General features: G+C 38.6%; 2 protein-coding genes across 3 annotated transcripts in view; one reads left to right on the forward strand and one right to left on the reverse strand.

The window, feature by feature from the left end:
- LOC128014211 (dual specificity protein phosphatase 8) overlaps nucleotides 1–6,256 on the reverse strand; it is a 53,803-nt gene extending 47,547 nt beyond the window's left edge. The window contains exon 1 of one of the 2 annotated variants that reach the window (XM_052597594.1): nucleotides 6,035–6,256. The gene's annotated coding sequence lies outside the window, so the exon portion shown is untranslated. Of the gene's footprint in view, nucleotides 1–5,908 lie in introns of both variants that reach the window. The other variant, XM_052597595.1, reaches the window with a different exon arrangement.
- Nucleotides 6,257–19,946: 13,690 nt separating this feature from the next.
- The window catches only part of LOC128014057 (tenascin-X), a 196,155-nt gene continuing 193,120 nt past the window's right edge, over nucleotides 19,947–22,981 (forward strand). Inside the window, exon 1 of the mRNA XM_052597295.1 lies at nucleotides 19,947–20,193. Within this exon, the coding sequence (XP_052453255.1) occupies nucleotides 20,128–20,193 (66 nt within the window). The 5' untranslated portion in view covers nucleotides 19,947–20,127. The remainder of the gene's footprint in view (nucleotides 20,194–22,981) is intronic.

Raw genomic sequence — 22,981 nt, forward strand, 5'->3', positions numbered from 1 at the left:
TTCCACCGGATGCTAATGCCAAGCTTGCTTTGAACGAACTTCATGCAGCCATTAGTAAACAACAGACTGCTCACCCGGAGGCTGCTTTTATTGTCGCGGGTGATTTTAATCACTGCAAATTAAAAACAGTACTCCCCAAATTTCACCAGCATGTTTCCTGCCACACCAGAGGAGACAAAACTTTGGATCATGTTTATACAAACATTAATGGAGCTTACATCGCGAGCCCCCTCCCCCACCTCGGACAGTCTGATCACCTTTCTTTGTTTCTCACCCCTAAGTATTCACCCCTCATCAACCGTGTGAAGCCATCAGTGAGGACCATCAAAGTGTGGCCAACTGGAGCTGACTCTTTACTTCAAGACAGGTTTCAACACACTGACTGGAGTATGTTTGCTTCACAGGCTGCCTGTGGCTCTCACAAGGACATTGCTATCTACACCTCCTCTGTACTGGATCACATCAACTCCACCATTGACAGTGTAACAACAGAAAAACAGATAACAACATACCCTAATCAGAAGCCATGGATGAACAAGGAGGTGCGACTTCTGCTGAAAGACCGCAACGCTGCCTTCAGGTCAGATGACGCTCAGGCCTACAGTAAATCCAGGGCTAACCTGAAAAGGGGCATCAAAAAGGCGAAGTACTGCTACAAGTTGAAGGTAGAGGAACACTTTTCCAACTCTGACCCCCGACGCATGTGGCAGGGCATCCAGATCATCAGTGACTACAAGTCAAGCAACTCCACACCAACAGTCACGGACGTCTCCTTCCTTAACGAGCTAAATGACTTTTATGCTCGCTTCAACAGCGACAGCAAGGAGACGGCCACCAAAATCTCAGCCTCTTCAGACTACCAACCTCTCAAACTCACCTCCACAGATGTCCACACTGCACTAAGCCGGATCAACGCACGCAAGGCTGCTGGCCCGGATGGCATTCCTGGACGTGTGCTTAGGGCATGTGCAGAGCAGCTTGCAGGGGTCTTCACAGACATTTTCAACATGTCCCTCATCCAAGCAACTGTGCCTACATGTTTTAAGTCCACATCCATTGTGCCAGTACCAAAACACTCCTCCCCAACGTGCCTCAATGACTATCGCCCCGTAGCACTCACACCCATCATTATGAAGTGCTTCGAGCGACTGGTCCTAGCACATCTCAAAGACTGCCTCCCACCCACACTGGACCCACACCAATTTGCCTACCGCAGAAATAGGAGCACAGAGGATGCAGTATGCACAGTGCTGCACTCTGCACTCACACACCTGGACCATAACAACACGTATGTTAGGATGTTGTTTGTTGACTTCAGTTCAGCATTTAACACCGTCATTCCCTCCGAGCTGACCACAAAACTTGGAGACCTGGACATCAACACCTCCCTCTGCAACTGGATTATGGACTTTCTGACCAACAGGCCTCAGCATGTTCGGTCAGGCCACAACCACTCCACCACCATCACACTTAACACTGGCGTACCACAGGGCTGTGTGCTGAGCCCATTCCTCTACTCCCTTTACACCCACGACTGCAAGCCTGTGCATGGATCCAACTCCATCATTAAGTTTGCAGATGACACCACGGTGATTGGCCTCATCAGTGACAACGATGAGACTGCCTACAGGGAAGAGATACAGCACCTGGCCACATGGTGTGCTGACAATAACCTGCTCCTTAACACCAATAAGACCAAGGAGCTCATTGTGGACTTCAGGAAGAAGAAAGGAAGCACGCATGACCCCATCCACATTAACGGGATGGTTGTTGAATGTGTCTCCAGCTTCAAGTTCCTGGGAACCACCATCTCGGAGGACCTGTCCTGGACTACAAACACCTCCAGCCTCGTCAAAAAGGCTCACCAGCGCCTTTTCTTCCTCAGGACACTGAAGAAGAACCAGTTGTCTTCAACCATCCTGGTGAACTTTTACCGGTGTGCGATCGAGAGCATCCTGACCAGTTGCATCACAGTCTGGTATGGGAACTGCTCAGTGGCTGACCGCAAGGCACTGCAGAGGGTGGTGAAAACTGCCCAGCGCATCACAGGGACACCACTTCCTGCTCTTGAGGACATCCAGAAAAAACGCTGTCTACGTCGAGCTCGCAGCATTCTCAAGGACTCCTCTCACCCTGACCACGAACTGTTTAACCTCCTCCCCTCCGGAAGGCGTTTCAGGAGCCTCCGGACAAGGACCACAAGATTCAGGAACAGCTTTTTCCCTAAAGCTGTCTCCTTGCTGAACTCTGCCCTCTGACACCCCTCAACACCCCCCACACCACACATAGACTCCTCCCCCTCTTCAACACTCTGATTTATTTATTTACTCACAACAAGCAAAAAGTAACTTGTTATTACTTGCACTACTGCCTGTTCATCCAGGAACACTGTATAATCCATTTGCACATTGAAATATTTTTTTCTATGCACTTTACTGTCCATTGCAATACTGTAAATTATGTTCATAGTTCTGCCTATAGTGTACATACACTTTTACATAGCCCATCTGTATAGTATGTTCATAGTACACCTATCTGTATATCGTGCTTATAGTATTTAATATCTGTAAATTATGTCCATAATACTTACCTGTATAGTTATTGTACATATTATAGACCTTTATTCTGTACTTACTGCTTATTGCACTTCTGGTTAGATGCTAACTGCATTTCGTTGCCTTGTACCTACATGTGCAGTGACAATAAAGTTGAATCTAATCTAATCTAATCTAATCTAAAAAACACTTCACGCCTACACATACGCACCGTTTCCAAAAGTTTGAAATTTTAGGCCCCGAAAATGCTGTGTTCATGCAAATGATACATAAATACATAAAAAATGATACATAAATACATAAAAAGTTTCCCATTTTCTGTTGAAAACGGTGTCATGTAAACACCCCGCTAGATCTATGACAGTAAGGATGATTGACAACACAACTAAAACACTGACGACATTAACAAGAATAATGTTGGAATTGCTTTCAGAGCGATTTCTTTCCAGATGATAAAAATTAAAAAAACACTGACAACCAATCAGAATCCAACAGACTTCAGAGTTCGAGCATTTAAATTGGTAGACGACAAAACTGCAGCATTTACTTACATTAAACAGAACGTTAACGCCCATTGGTGTGTTGACTTGGACACTAATATAGTTATTGTTATAGTTATCATTCTTGTTGTGTATGGGTCTAAAATCCTTTGTGCATGACAGCCAAAGAAAGCAAAGCATGTCTCGGTTTAAAGTGACAGCGATTGTTTTAAAATGACAGACTGCACCTGAACAGCTGCGGACAAACATTGCTGAATGGAGGAAAAAGGAAAGCAAAATGTCTTAATCCGGGTTATTCATTAACTGTATGGATGACATCACTTATTTGGACTCTGTGCCATACACACGCTGATGCGGAGCATTGTTCTGTCTGAGCCTGCATGCATTTGTTAATCATTGTCGCAGTGATATCATCTGTTGTGATGATCTGGATTTGTTAAACATGGGCTGATCTGTGTTTTACATTATGGCGCAAGAAGGTTTAGTTTAGTTTTAAATCACAAAAAATAGATCACATTCCAAATCAGTATATATCAAAATATACCAAGTTTTCTCTCTGAGACAATCTATAATCATGTGCGCTCACATAAATCATAGCCATTATAAGATCTCATAAGGTCAGGCTTGCTCTCTCAAACCCTCTTGTTCTCCATCCAGTGTAATTCTCAGCACTGGCACAGCTCTGCAGGGGTCTGTACAGTAATGCACTACTACTACTATAAGAGTGATGCACACTACTACTGTTAGAGTGATGCACACTACTACTGTAAGAGTGATGCACACTACTACTGTAAGAATGATACACTACTACTGTAAAAGTGATGCACTACTACTGTAAGAGTGATGCACAACTACTGTAAGAGTGATGCACTAATGCACACTACTAGTGTAAGAGTGATCCACTACAAATGTAAGAGTGATGCACACTACTACTGTAAGAATGATGCACACTACTACTGTAAGAGTGATGCACTACTACTGTAAGAGTGATGCACTACTACTGTAAGAATGATGCACACTACTACTGTAAGAGTGATGCACACTACTACTGTAAGAATGATGCACACTACTACTGTAAGAGTGATGCACTACTACTGTAAGAGTGATGCACACTACTACTGTAAGAGTGATGCACTAATGCACACTACTACTGTAAGAGTGATGCACTACTACTGTAAGAATGATGCACACTACTACTGTAAGAGTGATGCACTACTACTGTAAGAATGATGCACACTACTACTGTAAGAGTGATGCACTACTACTGTAAGAATGATGCACACTACTACTGTAAGAGTGATGCACTACTACTGTAAGAATGATGCACACTACTACTGTAAGAGTGATGCACTACTACTGTAAGAGTGATGCACTACTACTGTAAGAATGATGCACACTACTACTGTAAGAGTGATGCACTACTACTGTAAGAATGATGCACACTACTACTATAAGAGTGATGCACTACTACTGTAAGAGTGATGCACTACTACTGTAAGAATGATGCACACTACTACTGTAAGATTGATGCACTAATGCACACTACTACTGTAAGAGTGATGCACTACTACTGTAAGAATGATGCACACTACTACTGTAAGAATGATGCACTACTACTGTAAGAGTGATGCACTACTACTGTATGAGTGATGCACATTACTACTGTAAGAGTGATGCACTAATGCACACTACTAATGTAAGAGTGATGCACACTACTACTGTAAGAGTGATGCACACTACTACTGTAAGAGTGATGCACTAATGCACACTACTACTGTAAGAGTGATGCACTACTACTGTAAGAGTGATGCACTACTACTGTAAGAGTGATGCACAACTACTGTAAGAGTGATGCACTTAATGCACACTACTAGTGTAAGAGTGATCCACTACTACTGTAAGAGTGATGATCTATCATCATGAAACTATATATGAAATAACAATGCTAATTTATATACTACAGAACGTATAGATTAAAATGCAGTCCATTTATCTATTATTCATAATTAACATATATACATACATACACACATATATATATATATATATACATACACACACACATATATATATATATATATTAATTACTTATTAGAAGATATATAACAATTACTTTATACACTACAATATATTTTAAACACTTAAATGTTAATATTGATTATAATCATTTGAAGATACATTAGTACTAATAACAATAAGTACAACAACATATTATTTTTACTGTCAATAGTTGGTGATCAAAATATATAATAACATATGGTATATAGGTTATTGTATATTTTCTAGATTATAATGTCAATATCGATTTTCTTACTATTAATACAAATGTAAAAGTATGTTTACCATTGTTATTTCTTTATTCATATTAATATCAAAAGGTTATATTATTACTCATACCAATAATAGCAACATATTATTGATCAACATATAACTGATTATCAAAATAAACAATATCACGTGCATAAATAAATAAAGAGAGAGTAATGAATGACAATATATTGTTATCAATATAACTGTTATTGATGTCATTGCTGTTTCATGTAATAGCGCTTCTAAAAAAACAAAAATGAATAAATACGACATTATTACAGGGACATCATGTTCATCACATACACTATATAAACCTAATGCTGGACTATAATAACAAAGCCCCCATACTCATTATCTGTGTGTGTGCATGCTGCAGTGTACAGAAGACATTCAGCACAAGCCTCACTCACATCAGAAGAGACACACACTGAATGGTGTGACAGTAACCCTGTAATTATAACGCACGAGCACACTATAAATCACGAGCGATTGATGATCCACTATTCCCCAGTCAGTCAGTGTAAAGATGTTGCGCTCACTCACACAGACGAGACACTCTTCAGTAACACTGCGTCCATCCCAAAACCACAGGCGCTCTTCGCCTCGCGTCAAATGAAGCCATAAGCACGTTCTCAAATATCAGTCCGCCCCTTTCAGCGCCGCGCTCACCTCCGTTTGCCCCGGTCCCGAGTGTCTCTGTCTCAGCTGCGCTCCGACGGGAAGCCATTGTCACTAGTGTGTGCTAATCCTGGGTCTGCGGTCACGTGCGAACAGAACCACCCAAACCTCCTCAGTCCCGCCAGCAAGCGGCCAGATGCGCGACAGTAGATACTGGGCAGTCGGGAAAACAGAAGGTGCGCTTGGGCACTATAAATGAACTAAGGATGAGGTCATGGTCCTGGAGGGGAAAAAATGCAGCTGACGTCACCGCCAGCCAATAAGAGCGCGTGGGTTTTCTGACGTCAGCGCGCTAATCCGTAGATTAAAGGGACACTCACCCTGCGTCCCAGTGTTCATACTATCCATCCTAAATAGTATGTGAGATTAGAATAATAGTGTCTCGAAGCATAGTATGTTGAAAAGGGTATGCCAGACGTCCCCGGATGGTCTACTATTTCAGGTCGATTTTTGAAGTGTGGATCCGTGCACACTAAATATTGCGCACAACGGTCAGAACTACAAACACGAATTAAAAAAGCGTTAAAAACTACAAACATGGCGGATGCGCGCTAGCGACTGTTGAGTAGAGAGGTATGGATACATTGGTTTGAGTTACTTATAATCAACATTTAACCTGCTAATAATATAGTTAATGTTATCTTTGTTAGGATATTTCATCGACAACAACAATGTGAAAACATCCGTTTGGCCATAACACACTGAAATGCATAATTATGCAAAAATAGCAATAAAAATATGAGCAGAGTTCTCTATAAAAAAAAAAAAAAACAAGACTGTAAGATTAACGTGCTACTTCATTTCTCTCCAGGTCGGTAGGTAGTTATATGAAATGAAGTGTGGAGGATGTTAACTGTGAGAAGATGATTGACACGTTTACAGTGACAGGATGGGTGTAATTATGCGAGCGTTAAAGACGCGATTATGTCCCAACGCTTGCCTACTCTTCTAGTACACACTCAAAAGTGTGTACTTTTTTCCCACCAAAACAGTAGGCACGTTGGGACGCAGCATGAGGTTTTTCTTTTTCTTTTAATACTAGGCCTATATATAATGAACAAATTAAGATTTTTTGTTGTTTTTTATATTAGTCGGATTCAATAGTCAAATTGGCAAGCATTTTATAGACATGTTTATTGTATTGTTCAAATAGTATTCGCTGTCATATGAACACGAGCGTTCTCTGCTGGCGGAGACAGAGCAGTGACAGGGAAGCTCTGCCAGTGCCATCCAGCGGTGCATCTCATTCACTTTCTGCTGAATATTTCATTACATAATATTTCATTTCTCCACCACAATGTTGTTTCCATCAAATACCCGTCTTTTAAAGAAAGTGTTGCACTTTCTTTTTTTTTTCTTTTCTTTTCTTTCGATGGACAGAAAGACAATTTTGAAAGAAAACTGTACATGTTTTCTACCCACCATGAATGCAATGATGTATAAACCTAAAGAGAAGTATAAAATGATGATTTCTGAGCAGTCTTTAGAAAGGAAAATAGATTTTACCTTATTTATTTATTTCCATAAAATGAAATGACTCATAGCTCATTTCACATGTTTTTGTGTTTCCTAAGCACACTTTAAACTGTTACTTTTACACTTTTAATGTGTTTTGATTTACATAATTTGACTAACAGCTTAATTGGAAATGGTCCATATAATATATCAAGCTTACTGTATGTCTGCACAATAAATATTAAAACAGTTTAAAATCTTTAAATTTTCTTAATGTAATATTTGCTAAAATGTTAAACTAAAATGTCATTGTTTAACATTTAATAATTAATATTGTGAGCATGGATTTTCATGTAAGATGGGTCTGAAACAAGAGTAAAATAATAAAATCTTAAAGAGATCTATTAAGGAGCAAAATATATATATTCACTACCGTACAGAAGTTTTAGATTGGTAAGGTTTTTTAAATATTAAAATAATAATAATAATAATTTCTGCTCACCAAGGCACAAAGGTTGCATTTACTTAATATATACAATAAATACAGTAAAAACAGTTAATTTTATATATATATATATATATTTGTTTTACAATTTAAAATAAGTGTTTTCTATGTGAATATAATTTAAAAGTTTTTGTGTGTGTGTGTGTGTGTGTGACTCAAAGCTGGATTTTCAGCATAATAACTCCAGTCTTCAGTGTCACATGATCTTCAGAAATCATTCTAAAATACTGATTTGCTGCTCAAGAAACATTTCTGATTATCATCAGTGTTGGAGACAGTTGTGTCCAGTTTTTCTAATGAAAACTGATATTTTAAATTGAAATAATCTTTTCCTATATTACTCTTTTTGCTGTATTTTGGATCAAATAAAAGCAACCTTGGTGAGCAGAAGAGACATAAACGGTAAAAAATTCCACCAATCGAACACTTTTTAACAGCAGTGTAGTGTACATTATAAATAGAACAACTGTAGATAAAAATGGAAGCAAGTATTGTATTGCATTAAGTTGCATATCATGCAAAATACACTGTCCCCTGCAGGTCAAGGTTACTGTGTTTCACTGTTGTAAGAGAGAAGCATTGTATGCTCGGGAAAGTAATACTGTAGGCTATAATGAATTAACCAAGCAATAATGAATAAACCAAGTAGAATATATGACTGACTCTTATTAAAAATGGTGGAAAGTTGTGTGGGAATCAGTCGGGCAGTTGGCATTTGTCGAAAATGTGTAAACGCTCTCAATAACCTGACTTTTCTCACAAGGACACTGACAGTGGTATTTAGGCAGAGAAAACTAAGTAAATATATAGTTAATGATCTAAAGAAAGGCCGATATTCAGCGGCCTTCAGGAACTGATCCTTCTCGCATTCCTACACCGGAGCTGAAGCATTTAAAGAATTCAATCAAAACATATCTACACGTCCCCGTTTCAGAAGATTGTTTGCACATATCTAACAATAAAGATGGCCGTTAAAGATTGAAATAACACTTAAAACAAAGGGAATAAAGCAAGAATGTTGTTCTCTTTACAAAAGCCAGGTTATTCTCTTTCTCTTGAAAATGTACCACACTGAATCCATTCTTGTGGTTAATGGATTATTATTAGTGGTGATTGTTTAACTTTGGGGATGCTCACATAGAAAGTGTTGTTGCATTTATAAACGAAATACACTTTCCACACAGTGTATGGTCACAATTATACTACGTCTTTATTTGGTGCTAGTCCTATACTTCTGGGGGCCCCTCTCGGTACGTTCATAAAAAACCCAACTGAGCCAGATCCTGTTGACAAACAACAGTGAGTTGAAACAGTCAGTAATACAATTTAAAAGAAGAAGAAGAAGAAAATTTCAAACAGAAAAAAGGCTGACATTAACAATTTAGTGCACTACAAAGAATGACTTACTATACAGAAATTGATTAAAGTTTCTTCTTTTGCTTTTTTAACCACACAATTCACAGTAGCCACTGAATTCCATTGTATGGAAGGAAGTAAAATGGCTACTGTCATCTGTTTGGTGACCAACCTTTAAAAAAATGTCTTCTTATTGTGTTGAACAGAATAAATAGCTTCAAACAGGTTGAAGCTGAGTAAATGGTGGCAGTATTTTCATTTTTGGGTGAACTGTCATTTTAAATGAAGGTTTATTAGGCTGCTGTCACTTTAAGACTGAATGCACAGATCCAGTATTTTTCTGTTTATGTTCATTACTTACTCTTTATGTTCACTTATGACATAGTAAGCTGAATTTAAGTAAAAAAAATCACCCCTTTTGATGTATTTTTGTATATTCGTCTATTTCGCGCCATCTCAAATCGCACACACAAAAAGCTACCTGGAGAACAGTCTCTATTTCACAACTATTTCAGTCATGCTTTTTTCCTTTTCTTTTTCTTTTTTTAGTATTACACACACCTGGCAGGAGACTGTACAGTACGTAATATTACTAGATTTAACTAATTTGGATGTTACGTAGGAAAAGTGACAGTGCACTGCTTTAAGAAAAAAAAAAAAAAAAAGCATGCGGAATGGTGTTTTCTTTATCGTTTGAAGCCAAGATAACAAATAAACCTAAAATTGTATTAATCACACAGCCATTAATCGCATAGTCATTGAATCATCTTTGAGAGAAAAGGGGCCCCCTGGTGGTATGGAGGCCTGATGCAACTTGCATACTTTGTGTATAGGGAAGACACTGATTAGAAATAAGGTGTGCTTTAGGAATAAAGCTGAGCGTTAGTTTACTATCGGGAATTTGTTGCATCAAGCTGTATCCAGCATAGACAGCATCACTTATTATAAAGGGATCTTTAGGTCACAGCACGAAAATACTATAACAATTATATTTTGACATAGTTTATATTGAAAATATTCTATTAATGCAGTACCGGTAATGATGAACATCATTACACACAGTTCAGCATTAATTTACAACAGAAGAAAAGAAAAAGCAAAATTTCATATCAATAATTTTTTTTGTCTTACATAGCATAACAAAACTTGATAAGTACAATGGCAATTTCTATATATATATATTATTTTATGAACTGTGGGTAATTGAAGGGCACGAAGGATACACATGATGCATGTTTCAAAACAGGACGAATGAAGGCTATGAAATGAAGACTCCCTACGAAGTATCCTTTAAAGTTAGATGTCCTTTGCTAGCATTGATGACGTAGCAGATAGTCCAAGATAGTCCTACAAGGATGCGTCCTTCAGTTTGAGAAGCACCCATTGTCTGTAGATCTTAGTCAGGGTGGTGCCATATTTAGTACAGTGTGTTTGATGGACTGCACTGTTGCACTGTTAACAAGGGTCAGCTGATCAAACATAAACACAAAAACAAAAAAAAAGTTTTGAAAATTAAGTGTTGTAGCACCTTTATACAGTATGTGCCAGTTCATCCTCGATAAAGAGATAGTTCACCCAAAAATTTAAATTTGATGTTTTTTCAATTCAATTCAATTCAAGTTTATTTGTATAGCGCTTTTTACAAAACAAATCGTTACAAAGCAACTTTACAGAAAATTATGTTTCTACAATATTTAGTAGTAGCTAGTTGTTTGTGCACATTTGACAGGATTTTAGAAAAAAAAAAAAAATAATACAAGATGTAGTCAGCTAGACGATGAATTATCAATATTATTAATTAAGTTATTATATGATTCAGTCACACATTTAGCAGTAATTGTTAGTTCTGTTTGTTGATTCAGGGTTAGCATCATCTGGGGTCCTCTGAGGGGTCAGCATCATCTCTTCTCAGGTTTTCTGGATCCAGACTGGAGCTTGTGTAAATCCTAGTCACATCCCGTGGCGAAACATAGAAACAAAATAGAGACATCATTAGCATAGCTGCTGATCCAACAAAGTAACATTAGTTTAACCCAAGCTAATGAATAAAAATGCACCTTTGATCAGATGCAACTACACTCACAATTAAAAAGATACATTATTCGAATGCTTGGCGAAAGAGATGTGTTTTTAATCTAGATTTAAACAGAGAGAGTGTGTCTGAACCCCGAACATTATCAGGAAGGCTATTCCAGAGTTTGGGAGCCAAATGTGAGAAAGCTCTACCTCCTTTAGTGGACATTGCTATCCTAGGAACAACCAAAAGTCCAGCGTTTTTTGACCTTAGGGAGCATGATGGGTTGTAACGTGGTAGAAGGCTAGTTAGGTACGCAGGAGCTAAACCATTTAGGGCCTTATAGGTAAGTAATGATAATTTGTAACTGATACGGAACTTAATAGGTAGCCAGTACAGAGACTGTAAAATTGGGGTAATATGATCATATTTTCTTGACCTGGTAAGCACTCTAGCTGCTGCATTTTGGAAGACCTGTAGCTTGTTTATTGATGAACAAGGACAACCACCTAGAAGTGCATTACAATAGTCCAGTCTAGAGGTCATGAATGCATGAACTAGCTTTTCTGCATCAGAAACAGATAACATGTTTCGTAGCTTGGCAATGTTTCTAAGATGGAAGAATGCAGTTTTTGTAACATTGGAAATATGATTTTCAAAAGAAAAATTGCTGTCTAATGTAACACCCAGATTTCTGACTGTAGAGGAAGTAACAGTACATCCGTCTAGTTGCAGATTGTAATCTACAAGATTCTGTGTAGTGTTTTTTGGTCCAATAATTAGTATCTCTGTTTTATCTGAATTTAATTGGAGAAAATTATTTGTCATCCAATCTTTTACATTTTTAACACACTCTGTTAGCTTAGATAATTGGGAAGTTTCATCTGGTCTCGTTGAGATATATAGCTGAGTATCATCAGCATAACAGTGGAAGCTAATTCCGTATTTTCTAATAATATTACCAAGGGGCAACATGTATATTGAAAATAGAAGGGGACCTAGGACAGATCCTTGTGGCACTTCATATTTTACTGATGATAAATGAGATGACTCCCCATTTAAGTATACAAAATGGTAGCGATCGGACAGGTAGGATCTAAACCATCTTAGAGCCTGCCCTTGAATACCTGTATAGTTTTGAAATCTATCTATGAGTATGTCATGATCTATGGTGTCTAACGCAGCACTAAGATCAAGTAAGACTAGAAATGAGATGCAGCCTTGGTCTGACGCAAGGAGCAGGTCATTTGTAATTTTAACAAGTGCAGTTTCTGTGCTATGGTGGGGCCTAAAATGTCATGATTCTGCCCTCGTGTCCTTGATTTTTCCCTAGTCTTGAGGCAGGATCATGACAGACCCGTGTTTTGTGTACAAGCACATGGCCTTGTCTTTGGGCCATGTGCTTTTGTTGTCTCGTTTCCTTGCCCCGCCCCCTTGTTATCCTAGTCTTGTCGTGATTGCCCCATCTGTGTCACCTGTCGTGTCTTAATTGTTCCCCTATTTAGATCTCCTAGTGTGCTCTGTCTTTCGTCGGTTCATTGTTCATCATTTGTGATTGTTCCACATATATGTTGCTACCTGTCAGCCTCGTGAGAGAGTTAATCCTTGTCATCCCTGAAGAAGTCTTTGTAATACCGTGAGTGTTTGTTTATAGTTAGTATTTAGAGTCTTTGTTTGTCTCGTCAGCCCAGTCCTGTTTGGTTATTTAGTCTTCACCCTAGCTGTTGTTTTCCCCCTCGTGGGTTTTGTTTTCCCCTTTTTGTACTAAATAAATCCTGTGTGTTGTGATCCCTGTCTGCACTTGAGTTCCTCCCTTGCCAACCCTGACATAAAACCTAACTGAAATTCTTCATACAGATCATTTTTATGCAGGAATGTGCTTAATTGAGCAGACACAACTTTTTCTAAAATTTTAGACATAAATGGGAGATTTTAAATGGGCCTATAATTTGCCAGTACACTAGTATCTAGTTTTGGCTTCTTAATAAGAGGCTTGATAACCGCCAGCTTGAATGGTTTTGGGACGTGACCTAAAGATAACGATGAGTTAATGATATTGAGAAGCGGTTCTTCGGCTACAGGTAACAACTCTTTCAGTAATTTAGTGGGTACAGTATCTAATAAACATGTTGTTGGTTTAGATACAGTGATAAGTTTATTTAGCTCTTCCTGTCCTATGGTTGTAAAGCACTGCAGTTTATCTTTGGATGCGATGGATGAAACTGAAGTGTTATATGATGTAGAATCTACATTCGCTATTGTATTTCTAATGTTATCTATTTTATCAGTGAAGAAATTCATAAAGTCAATACTATTTAACGTTGGTGGAATATTTGAATCAGGTGGCGTTTGGTAATTTGTTAACTTAGCCACTGTGCTAAATAAAAACATTGGATTGTTTTGGTTATTTTCAATGAGTTTGTGGATATGCTCTGCCCTAGCAGTTTTTAGAGCCTGTCTATAGCTGGACATACTGTTTTTCCATGCAATTCTAAAAACTAAGTTAGTTTTTTTCCATTTGCGTTCAAGACTACGAGTTACTTTCTTGAGAGAGTGAGTATTACTGTTATACCATGGTACAGTATGTTTTTCTCTAACTTTTTTCAATTTGATCGGGGCAACAGCTTCTAATGTATTAGAGAAAATAGTGCCCATGTTGTCAGTAATTTCGTCTAATTCATGTGTATTTTTGGGTACACATAGCAGTTGAGATAGATCAGGCAGGTTATTTGCGCATCTTTCTTTGGTGGCTGGAACAATAGTTCTGCCCAGACGGTAACACTGCGACATATAGTTAATATCAGTTATACGCAGCATGCACGATACAAGGAAATGGTCTGTAATATCATCACTTTGAGGTACAATATCTATAGCAGTAAGATCGATTCCATGAGATATAATTAAATCTAGTGTATGATTAAAACGATGAGTGGGCCCGGTGACATTTTGCTTGACTCCAAAAGAGTTTATTAGGTCAGTAAACGCAAGTCCTAATGTATCATTTGCATTATCAATGTGAATATTAAAATCTCCCATGATTAGCGCTTTATCAACTGTAACTAGAAGGTCTGAGAGGAAATCTGCAAATTCTTTTAGGAATTCTGTATACGGCCCTGGTGGTCTATACACAGTAGCCAGAGCAAGAGATACATTAGATTTCTTTTGCATGTCTGACAGAGTAACATTTAGCAGAAGTATTTCAAAAGAGTTAAACCTGTATCCTGTTTTCTTAGTAACATTGAGAATATCACTATATATTGTTGCAACACCCCCGCCACGACCAGTCTGACGGGGCTTATGCTTATAACAATAGTTTGGTGGAGTAGACTCATTTAGACCAAAATAATCATTTGGTTTTAGCCAGGTTTCAGTCAAGCAGAGTAAATCAAAACTATTATCTGTGATCATTTCATTTACAATAACTGCTTTTGGTGTGAGTGATCTAATATTTATGAGCCCAAACTTTAAAAATAGTTTTTGTTCATTTACTTTACATTTTTCTGGTTTAATTACGATAAGATTTTTTCTAGATCCTATATTATATTTATATTTTGACCTCACTATTCGGGGAACAGACACAGTCTTGATAGTTTTTACAGCGCAAGTACTTTTAGCATTTAAGCGGGTGGAACAAAACTCATCATAATGGTTATTTGAGAATTGTCTTACTAGTCACATGGAGCGAAGTGTCCTGGAGATGTTGTCAGAGAGAAGCTCCGCTCTGATTTTGCTGGGGTGTAATCCATCAGCGCGAAACAGTCTAGGACACTCCCAGAAAAGATTCCAGTTATTAACAAATAGCAGTTTCTGTTCTTTACACCATGACAACAACCATTCTTTAAAGCAAAAAGTCTACTGAACCTTTCGTGTCCTCGTCGATAGTGTGGTCCTGACACGATGATCTGCTGACCCTCAGGGAATCCAAGATGAAGGTGGTCAGTTTCTTGCACAGACCTATCACTTTGTGTTTTTACACATGTGTGTATCATCACGAGTTGCAGGGTTTAGTTTGGTTTTGTTTGTGTATTTTTATTTATTTATTTTTTTTTGTATGTTTTAGCGATGATTCCCATCCACTTACATTATAGGACTGACAGACTGCAAAGGTTTCAGTTAAATATCTTGATTGTGTTCTACTGAAGAAACAAAGTCACCTACATCTTGGATGCCCTGGGGGTCAGCAGATAAACATTAAAATTTTCATTTTGGGTGAACTATCCCTTTAAACGCAATACAGTGTCTAGTTTGACCTGCAGTGATGGGTAGATTCCTTGCAAATTGTAATTTGTTACTGATTCCAAATTACATGACAAAAATTGTAGTTAGTAACGTAATCCATTCCATTACACATTTTAGATAATATAATCAGACTACTTTTTGATAAGTTTTAGATCAATTTTTGACCCAACTCATTAAATTTGAGCACTTCTTAAAATGAAAATGTTTTCTATAAATCCATTGGTCAAATGCTGTCACAATTGTCAGTAAATGCAACTAATTTGATTACAAGTATTTTTTAAATTTAATTTAATCTAATTACAATACTTTGCTATTTTTGTAATGATTATTTAATCCAGATTACATGTAATCAGTTACTACACTGCCCAAGTATTTTGATCATTTCACATTGCCATGCAGATTTCATGAAGGTTTCGAGCTGGTTTCTATGCTGCTCAAAAGAAACAGCTTGGTTTGTATTTAAATAAGAATTTCACATTTCTCGTTCTGTCAAGAAAAACTGAACCAAGAGAGGCGAGTTTATGATATGATCTGTATGTTTGTGCTGTAGGTTTCTTTGTTTACGTGAAGCCAACTCAGAAAAGAGAGCAGAGGGACTGGTTTTAATTGAAGCTGATAATGACCTCCTTGAGAGGAACCACCCAGACCCAGGAGACACGGGACAGTGACAGGGTCTGTAGGCATCTCCCTTCAGCCCTCCACAGAGGACTCTGAAAGCCATATCATACAATCATCATAGTAAACACTGAATCTCCAAGAACAGCTTCAGAAATTCTAAATAATTGCGAGCAAACATGGTAATTTCTCTCTTGGGCATTGCGCAAGTATCATTAGTACTATTTTCATCTCAGATTTAAGTAAACGCTCAGAATGGGGCTCTAGGAATCAACAGGAAGAGAAAGATTACAATGGTGAATAACAATGAAATGAGTGTATAGGGTTGGGCAGAGGAGTTTAGTATATGCCTAATAGAGTAAATATTTTACCACCACATAACATTGTACATATTCTCAATTAATATATTAATAATTAGATGAGGATATAACTTTCATTATAAGGAATTGAAGGGAAAAAACAATATATAGAGTATATTATATTTTTAAGTTTATTTATGACACATAACTTGTTTTCATTTATATTCATTTTAGACTTATTATATGAAATTATATGTAGCCTATTATAATAATCTGTAATATATTATGAAAAACATATGTCAAAGTCTTTGTTTTTAATATGCATTTAGTAATGAATATCATATTACAAAGTTCGGGATCATTCATATTTTGTACTGTTTGTAAAGAAGTCTCTTTTGGTTACCAAGACTGCATTTATTTGATCAAAAATACAGTAAAAAAAACTGTAATATTGTCAAATGATCTTACAATTGGTTTTCTCCATTAATATACTTTAAAATGTAATTAATTCCCGAGATTTTCTGTCACGATCGGTGTTACAGGAAACGAGGAGAGAGAACCAATTGCAGGTAAGTCGTTTATTTAGGGATAATCCAAAGGGGTAAACAGTCCAGGCAGGGGTCAAAACCAAACATAATCCAAACAACATAAACAAGACACGATCACAAAGCAAGGCAAGGCAAGAGTTAACGGACATGAATAACACTCAGACATTAAACAGGGACTCCGTCACACAGACTAAGACAGACTGGGTATAAATAGACAGAAGAATAATGAGGAAACAGGAGACAGGTGGGGAACAATCAATTACACAACAAGGAGGAAGGTGACCAAATAAGGGAACAGGAAGTGATCTGGTGACAGACACCGTGAGAAAGGAGGACATCTAGTGGAACCCCAGGGAACACAACCCAGACACTGTGACAGTACCCCCCCCCCCCCCTCCGCCAGAGTGGAGCGGATGTCCACCACGTCCTCGTGGTCGCCGCCAGAGTCCCCCAGGGCGGAGCGGATGACAACCACTTCCTCGTGGTCGACGTCTGAGTCCCCCAGGGGGGAGCAGATGACCATCACGTCCACGTGGTCGCCGCCAGAGTCCTCCAGGGCGTAGCAGATGACCACCAAGTCCTCGTGGTTGACGTTGGAGTCCCCCAGGGCGGAGCAGATGACCAACACACCCCCGTGGTTGAGACCGGAGTCCCCCAGGACGGGGCAGCAGACCACCCAGTGACTTGACTTGGCTCTGGAGGGTCATCGGTGACTGGCCCTGGCTCTGGAGCGTCCACAAACACCTGACTCGACTCCGGAGAGTCCACTGTAACCTGACTCGACTCCGGAGAGTCCACCGGAACCTGACTCAACTCCGGAGAGTCCACCGGAACTTGACGCGACTCCGAAGAGTCCATCGGTACCTGACTCGACTCCGGAGAGTCCACGGGAACATGACTCGACTCTGGAGAGTTCACGGGAACATGACTCAACTCTGGAGAGTTCACGGGAACATGACTCGACTCCGGAGAGTTCACGGGAACATGACTCGACTCCGGAGAGTCTACCAGAACCTGACTCGACTCCAAAGAGTCCACCGGAACCTGACTCGACTCCGAAGAATCCACCGGTACCTGACTCGACTCAGGAGAGTCCACGAGAATATGACTCGACTCTGGAGAGTTCAAGGGAACATGTCTCGACTATGGAGAGTTCACCGGAACCTGACTTGACTCCGGAGAGTCCACGGGAATCTGACTCGACTCTGGAGAGTTCACGGGAACCTGACTAGACTCTGGACTGTCTATGGAGACCTGAGATGCCTCGGCTTCGGGCACTGCCTCTGGAACGGTCTCGGGCAGGCCTCTGTCACGGCATCAGGAGAGGCCTCGGGCACTGCATCGGGAACGGCCTCGGACACCGCCTCGGCATCGGGCACCAGCCTGCTGTGGCGCTGGGCTGACATTTATCTTGTGCGGTGGTGCTGGATTGGCGGCCATCTTGGTTTGGGACGCTGGCTCAGCAGCTTTGACGTGAACAGTCTTGGGAGCTTCTAGGATCTGTGATAGCATGGAAAAATACTCTAAGAATGAGTCAGCGGCCCTCTTGAACGTCGGCGCTGAGCTGGTGGCCATCTGGTGGCCATCTGGTACTGTGGTGTAAGGCTGGTTTCCATCTTGCCTCGTGGTGTGGGGTTGGTGGCCATGCACCGCAGCGGCGCTGGGTTGGCGGCCATCTTGGGTTGTGGCGCTGTGCTGGCGTCCACTCTGCCTCTTGGCTCTAATCTAGCGGCCATCATGGGCAGTGGCGCCACCATGGCGGGCGTGCGCCTCTTCTCACCTCTCCGTCCACCATGGTCAGACGGTGGCTCTGACTCATTCCACAGGAGCCCTGGGTCAAGGGGAGGCCATGATTGAGAGCGATGCTGAATCTCCTCTCGACCACTCTCTCCTCTGCGACCTCCTCTGGTCCCCCGGAAAATCACCCCCGGACAGACACCATGAGAAAGGAGGACATCTAGTGGAACCCCAGGGAACACAACCCAGACACTGTGACATTTTCAGCATTATTGCTCCAGTCATTTTAGAGCCAATGATACTTTTTTTTTTTTTTATTCTATATATATAGAATCTGTATAATAATTTTAAAAAGATTAGAATTTATTTAAAATAGAACTCTTTTGGAACAATATTTTGTTGTCAGTTTATTTATTTATTCATTTTGTAAGAATTTTTATTCAGCTAGAATATGATAAACGTATAAACTATATATATATATATATATATATATATATATATATATATATATATACATACATACATACTTAAAACTGATAAAAAGTAGCTTATCGCAATTTCCAATAAATAATAAGCTGGACAACCAATTTTTCCAACATTCTGATATTAAATCAGCATATTAATTGATTTCTGAAGGATCTTATATAGCCTTTATTTAATGTCATGTTTGGACGTATGCCTATATATATATATAGCTGTTCGTGTTTTGTGTGGGAGTTATGCAAATCTTCACCAGAATTGCCTGCTGTGAGGAAAGCAGAAGTAAAGAACGGGGCAAATAAAAGGAAGTTTCAATCCCCTAAAATATTAAACGACAGTTACAGAAAAGCTTTGTAAGCCCCGTATTTTATAGCATATCGTCCAAACATCAGTGTAAATAATTTCCGTTAGGCTATTACTGAACTAATAGCTAATACAAGCAAGTGAGACTTTGTAAAGTAGGCTACTGACTGTACATCTCGCAGTGTCCCACTGGATACTATCCCAACTGTTTCCCACACTCCCATAAGTTTGGGCACTGGCCTGTTTAAAATAGTGAACATTATAACTTCCTGGGGGCGGAATGCGGTCATTATTTCTGGCAATGTTTAAAGCGACGAGCTTCCGTTCAGCAGAGGGGGAACATTAACACTGCTAATACTACTCTGCAGTCAGCAGTCCGTCAGCTCCACCTCCCGCGAGAGAGAGTTCACACCTCTCGCATCACTGCTCGGTCAAGTTCAAGAGAAGTCACAGAAGTCACAGAAGTCGAGAAAACTCACCTTGAAGATGGTCTGAAGACCGGCTGCTCTGGAATACACGCTCCGTGAGTCAAGATGGGACGTGTCTCTGTCAAAACCGTTTGGAAAGGCACGGCGCTTCTGATATTTGTCATGCTTCAGGTAAGAGAAGTTTTTTTTTGTTTTGTTTTTTGCATAGCCTTAATATATATTAGTATAATGTATGTTCGTTTAGCTAAAACACAAGTTCACGCGAGCACTTGCGGGTGTTAACTGTTAACATATTAACATATTAGCTAAAGTAACTTATATGTTGTTGGTTAAAAGTCATGGGTTGTTCTTCTCACTGTGTTCAATTAAAAAATCTTGAAACTTTTCCTTTTTCTCCCAAATGTTTTTTGTGTTTCACTAACCAGTTATTTCCATCCATCTTCCGTCAATGGTAACCAAATTAGTTTATCTACACTTACCATGGTTAGTAAAACTGTGGTTAAACATAGTTACTGCGCTTTTAGCCTCCTACAATAAACCAAGAATCATTTTTGTAAAGGTTGAGACAACAAAACACTAGAATGTAGAAATGACACTGCACATCAACAGCTGAAGAAGTTTGTTTTGGTCAGTGGTTATGATAAGGCTACCTTTATACTGAAGTCAGACAGAATTGTTTGGTTGGTTTCCGCTCCAAGAGTTGCTTATTCCAAGGCAATATAAATAAAGGTTTGATATTTTGGATGTTATTGCAAAATTTGATTCATTAAGCCTATATATTTATCTGATTGATTTGTTTGGTTATGTAGAGTGGTCCGAAACAGGCGATAAAAAGTATAAATAGCATTGCATTTCATAAATTATAAAGTTGAAAAGTCACCAAAAGGTTTCTAAAGGACAAGCAAATTCAGTGTTCGAAATGAATCGTTTTTGGACACTTATCAGCTGTTAGTGGATCGTGTCAGTTTCATAAAGAGCAAGATTGCAAAAGCTGTCAGAGACGCGGTATACTTATTCCCCCTAAAAGAAGCATCTTGTATGTACATATTAATACATAAAGTGTGCATATTAGTAGAAAAAGTACCACTCAAGTGACAGGTTTTGTGTTTATATATATTGGTACAGTATAATGAATCACATATTTATACTTTTTTAACTGTGCTTTAAGTGTCTGAATAGCTAAAGTACTTTTTTATCTCTCTCTTTTTACTTTATAGACAAAAAAACTTTTATTAGTGCCGATGCAAACAAAATATGAACAGAATAAATGCAACGCATATTCTTCAAACACATAACCACATATACAGATACAGTTTTGTATATTGCTTTGCATATCACATTTTTGTCATTCCAAGCTATTTCTTTCTGGCGAGGGAGCTTGAAAAAGGACACAAAAGCACATCAGAAGCATAATTTTTTTTTATTCTAGCAATCTAAAGCCATACGATAAGCTTTGTTTGATGAACAGACTCAAATTTGCATCGAGTCGAGTTTAGCGAGTTAAGAAAAAACATTCCAAGTCTTAAACAAAACGACTTAAACAAATGTATTAAAAAGATTTAGCCTTAAAAAAGTGATGCATTTGATAACATAATCCTCTCATGTTTCCCTCGTATTTCTCACATGGACAATAAAATTATAGGATGGCCAAATTATACAAGTAAATGACAGTTTTTTGGTGAAAACTACTACTCTGTGAAAAAGAAGCTTTAATTTTATTAAATGGGCACTTGTAGTGTACTTCACATTTAAAAATAAAAGACTACTTACTAAATTAAACTTAAGTGTACTTAAAGAGAGTTCACTTTCATGTTTCTTAACACACTTAAGTACACTTTTAAAACATGCATTTTTTTTTTATAAATGTCAAATTTGTATTTAAGTACACTTAAACCATTAAGTTTTTCATGATATTTTGTCAATTATACATTTATTTTGGACTACTAGAGCACATGTAAAGATCTTGCTATTCATTTGAACTGCTTCAGGTTTTTTTTTTCTCTCGCAAGTCCGAGAAACTTTCAGTTGTCAGAAACATGTCAGAATTGTGAAACATATATTTGCAGTTGCAAGAAAATTTTCTCCCTTTTTTATCAGAACTGGTCTTTATAACTCACAGTTGTGAGTTTATATTTCACAATACTGAAAAAGAAACCCATCAAAATTTTAAGATTTATTTTTTTATTCATTGGCAGAAACAGGCTTCCATACATCAGGCAGTAAACTTTAATCATATTTCAAAGACAATAGAATAATTATGGAATTACATAAAGATGTACTTAAGTCCTACTTAAGCAGGTTAAAAAAACTTTTCTTATGTTCATCTATTTGCATTGAATATAAATGTAAATAAATACATTACCGAAAGCATTGCATTCAGTTCACACTTAAGTAGATTAATTCAAAGCATTTTATTTCCATATTAAGTGCTCTTTTGCTGAAGTGTGCATCTTTTTCACAAGGGTTCCCAAAGGTTTTCTTAGACTATGATCTGTTGTATGATTTTGCCAGATCTGAATGGAAAGTAGGTGGAATTACTTGGAACAAATGCAAATGTGCTTGTTGCATGTTGATTATAGAGGCTGAGAGCAGATGATCTGAGCTTTCTGAATCACTGTATCAACTGACTTGACAGTTTTCCAGTTTCTGATAAATTACAATTGTAGGCCATACAATGTTTATTATGACTGCTGCAACATAATTGCCGGCTCGTAGCCAATGATAACAAATTATGTAGCCGGTTACTGAACATATTTTAAGGGTTATGGTCCACCTCTGTCCTGAGAGTTAAACAATAAGGTCTTGAAAAGAACAGAAATTGGCCTTGTGATCGTATCAAAGTGTGAACCTGAGTCTCAGGCCAGACAGTCTGGGGTCGCGGTGCTGGAAAGCCCAGTCTTAAGGAGTTTACTTCATTCTTTTCCTGTTATTCTCAGCACTCGATCGCTTCGGCCGCCCC

The sequence above is a fragment of the Carassius gibelio genome, chromosome B25, assembly GCF_023724105.1.
Source record: "Carassius gibelio isolate Cgi1373 ecotype wild population from Czech Republic chromosome B25, carGib1.2-hapl.c, whole genome shotgun sequence".
NCBI classification, from domain to species: Eukaryota; Metazoa; Chordata; class Actinopteri; order Cypriniformes; family Cyprinidae; genus Carassius; species Carassius gibelio.